This window comes from Pterocles gutturalis, unplaced genomic scaffold, assembly GCF_000699245.1.
Source record: "Pterocles gutturalis isolate BGI_N339 unplaced genomic scaffold, ASM69924v1 scaffold16968, whole genome shotgun sequence".
Classification (NCBI taxonomy): Eukaryota; Metazoa; Chordata; class Aves; order Pterocliformes; family Pteroclidae; genus Pterocles; species Pterocles gutturalis.
Window position 1 is genome coordinate 23,929 of NW_010125924.1, and position 10,825 is coordinate 34,753.

Below are 10,825 nucleotides of genomic sequence, written 5' to 3' on the forward strand. Positions count from 1 at the left end.
ATATTTTGCATTCTTTAGAAAGTATGTACATAGCATTTCTTTCATTGTGCAAGAGGGAATACTGACTTTTATTAGTCCATCTCGTGTACGACAAAAGGTTTTTCGGTGTTGCTTTCTTACTACAGAAAAACCAAAAGTGCAGAAACAGAAACAAATCCAATGTGCACTGACCCTTTATTCTATTAGGGCAGGCTGTTCTGCATGCATGTATAAAAATAATAATCAGTCATTAATAAACAGGAAAGATTTGCAATTAAGGTCTGGTTTCAAGACCAACTCAGTCTGAGCATCTTCAGTGGATTAATTGCTATGAGATCATATATCTCAGCTGCAGAAAGGCTAAATGGAAATTTTAATGCGCTGCAAGCCAGCTGCATCAATGTAACTTATTCCCTCTAGTCAAGCAACATCAATTTCAAATGCAGCTATTACCCACACCCTTTCTTTTAGGGTTCTTTTTTTAATGTTATAAATTGCTATTACAGAAGAACTGGAAATGTTGCTAATTAGTGCCTTCCTTTTGAAGGCTAAGATTTTAAATTATTCCTGATCTATTACTGAATCTATTAGGAAAAAAAAAAATCAGATATCCTCATTCTAAAGCAGCACTTCCTTCTCTTCCCCTGAAAGGGGAAAGGACAAACTTCCCTTAGCAGAGTATCCCTTCCCAGACCCTAGTCTGGGATCTCTATAAAGATGCAAGGCAGGACAAGTAGTTGTTGCTGTGTAAAGGTGCAATAAGATCTCTCCAAAACATGTAACTCTTCCACATCACCATGCAGCACAATTATGTAGTTCAGCTGCCTCACAAGCACCAAAACCTTTAAGGAACAGCACAGGATTTTCTCTTTTTCTTAATTAATTGAAAGGACCATCTGATAGAATACCTAGCACACAATCCTATATTAGGTTAGAGGATTTTAGTTTATGGGATTTATTATGTGTAGTTTGCATGTATTCACAGAATGGAGAACAAAATTCTCATATTAAATGGGGTGTAGTTTTTAGGGAGATCCATACTCAGTGTCAGAATCTGATGCCCAGTACACACTTAACCATCTTGTCCAATCCTTTATAAATTCGCCCGCCAATATAACTAGATTTGTGCCACTGCTTCCACTGGCACCTTTAGTTGAGGGAACCCCAGGAGTGTTACCAGGTCTTTTTATACACTACCAGTGTAATTAATTTATCAAACCACTGCAAACCAACATGAGTCAGAGCAGAGCCAAGGACACCAGAAATTATGCTCAGGGTGGATTTGGTCCTTTGCAGCATCACCGGCCCAAGAAGCAGCAACAAGACTTGATTATTTTAAAGCTCTGGTCAGTGGTATCCACTGGAGTTCTGCAAATCACCCAGGTATCTGCAACAGCCTCCTCAGGTCAGCCAACTGCACAAAAGAACATGACCACAAGCATGGCAGTGCTGACGAGGGAGAAGATTTTCCATATGCCTTTGTGTGACCACTTCTATCAAACTAACAAAGACATGGGAAATGCGACTGCGCTTCATTCTGTCAATACAGATATACTACTCTCTGGTTTGAATTTGACAAGATGTAATTAATTTACACAATGTAATTTTAATTTTTACAAGACAAGGATAAATAAGACAAAATGGATAGAAGGAATTTGCTTTTCCATATGTTTTTGTTTAATGACAGATACTATAATAACAGTTTCATTAAAGGATGTTTAAACATGTAGGCACAAGCCTCTCTCAAAGAAAAACTGCTTATTGCAGTGTTTCAACTGAATTTAACTTTAGGATCACTACCTCTGGAAACCAAAGGGAACTATTATATGAGACAGGTAATTAAGATTTCCAGCACAGAAAACAAAAAGTTTAACTTAGTGCAAATGATATAGCACCTTTGTGAGGGCGGTCACAGGCATCCAGATGTCAGACATCTAGAAGGCATTGGTATTGGAAAACATTTTGCCTAAAAACCGCACTGAATCAATGCATCTGACTTCCAGGTTCTGGTAGAGGAAAGTATTATTTGGCTCGTGTAAGGCTGGGAAATTTTTACTTCTTTGGTTGCCAGGAAAAAAGTTAGTCCAACAGCAAGGGTTAACAGTAAAGACTGAACCAATTCAGCTCATTTGGAAGCTAACTGTTAAAAAGATTTACGTAAAGAGCTGATATGCTTCTACCATAGTTTCCAGAGTTGCTAATAAAGCCTTAATCTGTTCTCCAGGGAAAAAAACCAAGTTTGCAGATATTTCTTGAAGAAACTGTGGTAGCTTTTGAAAAGTTTCTAGCTCTCTAAAATATTTATCTACTAACCAATCTGCAGAAAATGTATTTTTCATCTTCCAGTTATCATGAGCCATTATTGGAAGTACATTTGAACAAGCTACCTTTCTGAGAGTGAGAATAAAGGGTGAAGAAAGATTATAAACAGAACAAAAATTCAGCAGCATCTTATTAAATAAAATCAACCACAGTTCTCCCTGCTGGCTACAAAAGTCTTGTTCTGTGCATTCGTAGAAGTTTTCAATGCTGTCTTCTGGATGAATAACGTTCAAAAGTTCTTGCTTTACTGCTACAGACTCAACATAATCCAGTGGCAGTTTTCCATTGGAGTCCCTCTGCTGTAGAAGGACTGGTCCTGCAGGGAGAATATAAACATTAATAATAACAGCACATTTGATTTGGCAGCCAAACAAGAGTTTAGTTTGGTTTTTGCCAGAAGCTAGGAGTCTGTTTAAATTCCATTTTTTTACGAAGGTATGTTGATGTAACTGACAAGTTACACATTTGCAATACAATCTAGAACATGTAGAGAGACCCTTTGTAACAGTTTCTTTACAATATTGTCTTAATTTTCTTCTCAGTATTGCTACATTCAAAGCCGAGGATTATTACATGGAAATGGAAAAGAAATTAAAATGTTGCTTATTCTAAAATTTCAAGTAATGATCATGTGAAAACGTTCTATTATTACTGTTGTAAAATTCTATTAAGTATTTTAGACACCAGGTCATTTGCCAACTCTGGCTCCAAATTAAAGGCATGTTACTTTGATGGTCTATTTTACTTTTTTGAATAGTGTGGCCAACCTTGTCCTAGGCTACGCAGCAAGGTAAACTATTGAGGTAGGAATCCTAGTCTCCCCCAACAACTGAGTTTCAAAATTTGGTCTTAACAGACTTCTGAAACGCAAAAAGTAAGTACTCTAATAAATAGATTTAAATAGGACATGTTTTACTTGCTCAGATTACGCTACATTCGTTTGGTATTTCCTGTTTATTAGTACCATGTAGCTGTTAATATTTAAACAGTTTACAGATGTCTTGCTAAGTTTAAGAAAGGCCACATCAGTAAGAAAAAAACGAAGGCAGTTAACACACTACCGGTGGTTTCTTCAAAGATGAACACATCAGGAATCTTCTTACGTAAATTTGGGTTACTATGCTAAAGTAACGATGCCATTTTAACTGGAATACATTTTCAGAAATAGATTTTAACTACAAAAGATAATTCAGTACACTACATATCCATACTAGAGGGTTTAACTTTACTGTGATTAAAGCTGTACTGCTTTACTCCATCACTGATTATGTAATAATACAACTCACTTTTGCAAGCTGAAGATTTTTAGAGTCAGAAAGCAGAAAAAGTTTTTGCAGAGATGTGTTCTAAATTACTGAGCTGAGTAAATGGGCAACACGTTTCCTACCATAGTTAAGCTATCTAACAGGCCAAAACCCAGAGCGTGACAAAGGCAAAGATAAGGGTACACACAGCCTTATAGTTGCCAGAATATCTTGATGAATGCAAGTGCAAGTAGAGCTTTTCCCCTAGGACAACAGCTTCATCCACTACCTATTCTTCACAACAGCCCAGGAAAAATGCACATCTGTCAGTGTGATGCCATTTCCAATTGAGGAGCTGGGCTTACTATAATATTGGCTATTGCATCACTTAGACTGATTGAACTGAGCCCAGGTATTGGCTTGGCATGTCAGATGTGTGGTTCAGTAGATATATAAAACACCTGGGAACCAAAGAACTGAAGCTCAGCAAACACAGAGGTGGAACTGCAGAGGAATGTATTGATTACGAGCCAGCACTTGCACAACAGGCTCAGAAATAGCCTTTAGGGGGCAGGAGAAGACTGTAAATACAGAGGGTCTTCCGCCAAGAATTAAATAAAATTTTGTCTCTCTACCTTAATTAAGTAATAGGCCATCTAAACACAGTGCATTCTTCTGCTTCATGGCTATATGCAGAATGAATTTTATTGAAAAAATCTGGACTCAGCACATAATGGAGGGAGATTAATCTGACACAGTAGGTCAATGGTAAGGATATCGCAAATACTAATTGTAACAAATTAATTACAAGAAGAAAGAGTTGATATCCAAGACCATTCTTTAAAGTTGTTTTTTAAAAAACATGCTAAGTTAATTATATTAATATAGTTTATTTCAAGACAAGATACAAGCTCCTTGTCACTGAACAAAAAAATATTGTTCAAAACATTTATCATGTGTCTGCCTAAGGGGTAATGTATCTTTTTTTTGAAACCAAGGCATCCCTCCCACTATTATCCCTAAACAGCAGTTATCGCAATTACAATATAGATTCCTTTCTTAAACGAATTACCAAGCTCATTGTGCTCTTCAAAGACCATCACATTAATTTTCATAAATGCTTAACAAATTTATATTGAAATACATCATTATATAGAGATTTACTGATCTATTTTTGCATTGTGGTAAAAATAGATCAAAAGAAAAGAAAATCCGTAGCTTTGATTGGTGACCAGGTAACCTTTATCTTCATTAATGAGTTTGGAGAATATAGTTACAATGCACATGGTATAAAATGCAGAATAAAAACATTACCATATTGGAAAAAAATGTGAAAATCCTGGTTAATTTAATATTCAGCCGATCAAGACAGGTGTGAAAACAGTATTATTTTTATTGTGACTAAAACAGCTTGGCTTAAAAATGTTTTAAAATAAATAGTTCATAATAACATTCTATTTTAAGCAACTATTAAGAAAAACACCACGAATGTCATATGGACTCAGAACAGTGGTTAATTTCCCTAAACCAGTTTAGCATAAATGCACTCACCCCCATGCTGAAGGAGCAGCTTGCCAATTTCTACATGTCCATTTGACAGTGCATCATGCAAAGGAGTCACCCCGTCCACTTGACTGAGCAGGTCTACCTCTGGACAACGTTGCAAAATTTCACGGACACACACTGTGCTGCCATGGTTACAGGCTTCATGCAAAGGCGTCCAGCCAGCATAGTCTGAATTATAAATCAAGGGAGGTTTTAAAACAGCAGAAGTAGTACTAAAATGTTAATAATGTAATTCATTAGACAGCAAAACAGTTTACTTTTTAGTATTCATCATGGCTACAGGGGCAGCTTGTGATTTCAAAAGAAGAAATTCTATAGAAAAACATCTGAAAAAATTAAATAGCATTTTCAGAAATCAACAGAAAATGAGATGTTAAAACATAAATTTAGTTATAAACTAACCTTTCCTCAATGTTTGCTATAAAGTCCTCATTTTGTGTTGTTTAAAATAACAAAGACAGTTTTAATAGTTTTAAATAGTTTTAAATATAAACTTTATTGCCAAACAGATATTAATACAGTTCTTTATCTGGCTTAATTTGTTAGTCCTTAGAGAAAATGATTAACTTACCTTTAACATTAATGTCTGTTCCAGGGGAAGAGAGAAGCTGAATCAATCTCTCCACTTTGTTACTTACGCAAGCTTTATGCAAGGCTGTCTCTCCTACCATAAAAAATTAATAGATTACACCAGACTAGGCAAGATAGCAACTAAAGAAAATAATGAAAGTGCCTGGAACTAGGAGACCTGGCTATGTGCCAGAAAATTCAATAATGAGTAAGATTTTCCTTTATCCTGTTTAACCATCTTCTAAGAAAATTCCAAAAAAAAGAAAAACCCACAGAGCTTCTGTTCCATCAGAGATCCAGCAATGAAATTGTATTGCGAATGGTTTAACACAGGAATTATCTCCCCCCAGTTCAAGGTTTAAAGCTTCAATCACAGTATAAAAGCACCAAGTGATCACAGAACACCAAAAATACTGGGTTTTGAAGCAGTAAAACTTTAGACTGCAGTTGCCCTTCCTTAAATTTATTCATGAACCTACATTGAAATGTATGGTTCTTTTTACACAGCATTTATAGCTTAATTCAAATGAATGTTTCTGGCTAAGCACGAGTGCCTCTACACACTCAAGCATAATTCAGAACTTCAAATCCATTAACAGATGGTTTGCTGTTTCTCAATAGGCTGTCTGACTTGGCTACTGTAGCAAGGGAGGGGGGAAAGAGAGAGAAATTAAATGAAGGGGTCCCAATAATAATAATAATAATAAAAAGAAAATCCTCTGGAAAAATATCCCAAGCCTTAGTACCACGTACAGCTGAAGTGTGAAAAATTGAACAGCAAGCAACTGAGAGCTGCTGCTTAAAGACACCATTAGTCTCTGCATGATAAAAACTTCAGACCCATTCTAAACGCTGTTTTGCTTTGACTAAATGATTAGGTTTGAACAAGAGCCAGAGGAAAATCTTGATGCCAGGTGAAAGATGATGCAACAAACATCTTAGAAATGAAAAATATCTCAGGCTAAATCTCTCAGCCTTTGCGATAAGATTTACATGGTATATTTTGTTATATTAATACCTTCACTATGTAAATCTGTCAGCTCCATACTCCTTCTTTCAGCAGAAGATACTACTCACAATTTCGGCAGGGGAAGAACAGAAAAAAAGCAGATTTTATTTTTTTTTTCCCCTGGTCCTTCAGCTCACTTTTCTTTGTAGAAGTCAGCATGTAATAACTCACATCAATTTTACTTGCAAAAGCAATAAAGAGAAAGGGAACCAATTTTAAAAATGCATGGTCTGGCTCTGTTACTGAAGCTCTCTTAAATCCCAAAAGAGGGTGAGCTTTTTTTTGTCCTTCACTGTTTGTGATACAATTCTGTTTTTAATTTTTTTAAACAATCTCAGCTTGCTTCTTCCAGTTTTTTTCTAAGCCTTCTCTTGGGTGTCATGATTAATACAGCTGTGTTGTAAGTGATATAGCTACATTTCCGACGATGAAGATGACAACAAGTATTTCCAGCAAGTAATTCTGTTCAGGTAAAGCCTCATGTAAAGTATGATTTATTAAATTAATGTAATAAGTAGGAACCAAATGAATGATTACAGTACTGTTTTATTCCTTAGGTACTTGGGTTCCAATATAGCTAAGACAAAAGCCAAATGCCTTTCATAGTCTGGGCTGAGTGCCTGGAAGAAAACAGTCCATATGTTTAACACAGCTATGTAACACAGCATACTCCTCAGTCTTTGTTCACAAAATGTCTAGGACTGAAAGCTGAAGATGAAAGATGAAGACTGAATTATACTTTCAAATCACAAGACGTTGATCCTACCAAGCACAGGTTGAGGTGGATTAGCAAAGTAAAGCAGGCAAAACTGGAATGAGCTCACACAAGCTGTACACTGCATTTAATATCTGGGAGGGGGAGGGGAATGAAGAAGACAGCTTTATTCCACCATATATACAATTCCTCCTTTTAAAAAGACGCTGGAAAAAACAAACAAACCATAACAGAATAATTCTTGGGCATAAGCCATCACTTTAGCTCAGCATTCATCAGGACAAGATTTTTAAACCTGAAACTGTCCATTCTGACCATATAAAGTTCTTAACATAAATTAGACATATAGAATACCTTTCATATTTCTCCTGTAAATCTGTACCTCTTCAGCCAAAAGGTAGCTATTCTCTTTGGTGTATGAAGCCTCAATTTCTGCTTTCACTCTAAGCTTCTTTGTCAAAGGACAGACCTTATTAACGATGAAGTCACTGAAAAGAGAGCAAAGGGGACACATCCAAAATCACTATTTACATTTTAAGATAATGTATATGTACTTAATGCTTTTAAATGTGTGTATACAGCATACTTAGATCTATCAATTTCTGAAATGTCTTAATTACATAATTTCTATGTCATTTAATTGTAAATGTATTTAAAACAGTAATAAAATTAAATTGCCCACAATTAAACTTTCTTTAAAGGTAATTCAAAGAACACTCCAACTTCTCTATGTACACTTTAAATTGAATATTGGGAAAATACAACTACATCAGTTTGCATATACACTGAGATGGAGGATGGGGAGAAAGGGGGAACCCCAGCCCAGAGGTGTTACAGGTTTACAATGGAGCTTTCTGTCAGTTGCAGTAATTTGTAGATAACAAAACAGGTCATATAAAGTTCAAGAAATGTGTCAGGTCAGAAGCTGTCCCCCAAAGCAGAATAATACTGGTGATGTTATAGGTATTACTTACGGTAGATCAGGCAGCACTTTGACTTGGTTCTGCTTATAACCATTTAGCATCTGTAATGCCCTTTGAGTCTCAGGACATGGCCATTGCCCTATTTTCTTTTTCTTTGCTTTATGTATCTTTCTAGTCACATGCATCCCTACCTCTCGCAAAGCACGTGAGTAGGAACAGACCTGTTGCAAAAGTAACATTTTCAGTGACTTTGTATACAGTAAATTAAAATGCAGTAATTTTCTTTTGTTGCATTTCATATAAAGCAAACATCACCCACAGCTTCCTGTATCTGATCCCTGAATGACTGCATATACAGATTGTTTAAAGCTGTCTTCTGCAATCTTTTTTATATCCTTGTAATTCAGTCTTTATGCTGGCCTCAGAAGTGAGTGAGTTGTGTATGAGCCAGAAAGTGGAAAATTCCAGACCTCTACTGGTTTTTTGTTAGCTGAGACAATTTTTATGACTTTAGCTGGACATAAGACTTGAAGTGAAGCTAATTAATACTCAGGTACCCAGGGAGCAATCTGGTAAAGAAATACTCAATTCTAAAATGAGGGGTTGGATTAAGCCCTCGAGCATTGTGAAGGCAATAGGCTAGTTATCTTTTAGGTGCCCTCTCATTGTTAGGATAGCTCTGGATGCTGCAGATATTTTGGTTTCTTTCCAGGAATACAGAGCTTCCAAGCCCCCTATACCGCTCACTTTAAAAAGTCATATAAGTTTCTGCAGTTCGGCAAAAGCACGGGAAAAAGTCCAGTGAGGGGACTCATTCAAGGATTACACAAACATTTGTATCTGAAGAAAGACATTAAAGAAGGCTTTGAGTATCTAGTGGATCACTGTAGATTCTGTAGGTAACTTGCAATGGGTGAGGGACACTCTACTTGCACCCTCACTGTACATTTACCACCAGAGAGTAGGAGGGCACTATTTGAACCCATAGAAAAGCCTAGAGCTTGCAAAATTGGACAATAGTTAATATTTACTATATGGAATGAGAAAGGAAGAACAGTAATGCTAAGAAAAGCACAAAGAGCACATGAATTTGTTTCAAGCACTACAAAAATTTACATTTAAGTAGTCGCAGAGAGTGATCAGTAGCCACGGCAATACTAAAAATAGCAATTGCCACTGCATATGTGTTGGCAATATATGTTAAATATTATATATACAGTTGTCTTATTTTTAAAATTCTGACAGTCTTTTGGTCGAGCTTTGTTTAAACACAATGTATTAATAAACAATGATCTCTGTTCACAATAAACTACTGTAAAATTCAAGAAAACTTTTGTATTGAAAATGTATAATGGTATAGATTTGTTATTCTTTGACTATACCTGTAGAATTTTAAGCTACATAGCAACAGTTATGGATTCCATGTTCTGGTTAGTCATTAGAAATGAGATTACTGATATGAGGCTCTAAATTAGGGCATGTCATTACTGTGTATTCTCCTTGATTTGCCTGCATTGGGCCAGTAGTCATGATTTTGGGAATTTCTTTCACAGCTTTCATCATGTATTTCCTCTTCAACTATCACAATTTGTGATTTGAAGGCAGGAAAAGGTTTGCAAGTAGGAAAAAGGTTTTAAGAGGAAAAATTCACAGGAATACACTGTGGTTCAAAATAATAAAATCTTGTATGTAACAAATGCTTGGACCCTGGAGAATAACACATGCACCTTTTCAAAAAACCTAAACAAAAAGATACCCCAGGAAAATCACACTATATTTTGCATTTTCCTTAATTATAAAATTAATACTCCAATAAAGTATTTACATCAGAGTTTATTTTAAAAAGGTTTCATTGTGACTTTTCAAGTTAACTCATGTAAACAGATTCATCAGGTATTAGAAATTCTCCAGCAAAAAAAAATCTTACCATTGTTTTGAACCCAGATCTTTGTCAAAAAGACATTTAAATGCAGTAGAGTCTATCTACAGGTGGAAGACACTGCACGCAATGAGCATGACCTCAGATCACAAAATATATTTTCCAACACTTTCATGAATCCAATTACTTGCAAAATACTTAAGTGTGGTAAGATATTAAGGAGAAGTACTTACTATTTTCTGGAGAGAAAGAGGTTCTGTAGAAATACTTATATTCCTCTGTAAACACATGTTTTTAAAAACTGCTTCTGCAACAAACATTTGAAGCCAGAGGGATTGTATGGAACAAATGAACATTTTTAACTGATGCACTGAAAAAAAATCTGGATAAAAGCAAAGCAGAAAAAAAAGAGACTTAAAATGAGAATATACAAACCTGTACATATAGACTCAACTAGAAGATAGCTCTTACAGAATTTTTCTTTTCTGCTGTTGCAGATTCATAAATTATTCTCCATGAGAATTACTAAAAATAGTCATATTAAAAAATACTTTATCCATCATCTGATAATAAGACCAGCTTTTAAGAGAATGGTCAGCAGATTTTAAAAGGCAAAGC

General features: G+C 35.6%; 1 protein-coding gene across 1 annotated transcript; it reads right to left on the minus strand.

The window, feature by feature from the left end:
* Positions 1-2,132: 2,132 nt before the first annotated feature.
* Positions 2,133-10,569, minus strand: ANKRD32 (ankyrin repeat domain 32; the record flags this gene model as incomplete). The annotated part of the gene is made up of 6 exons (XM_010078784.1): positions 2,133-2,617; positions 5,097-5,279; positions 5,683-5,775; positions 7,760-7,893; positions 8,380-8,549; positions 10,441-10,569. Coding segments are annotated over 6 exons (1,194 nt in total), but the record flags the coding sequence as incomplete, so codon positions are not given.
* Positions 10,570-10,825: the final 256 nt, after the last annotated feature.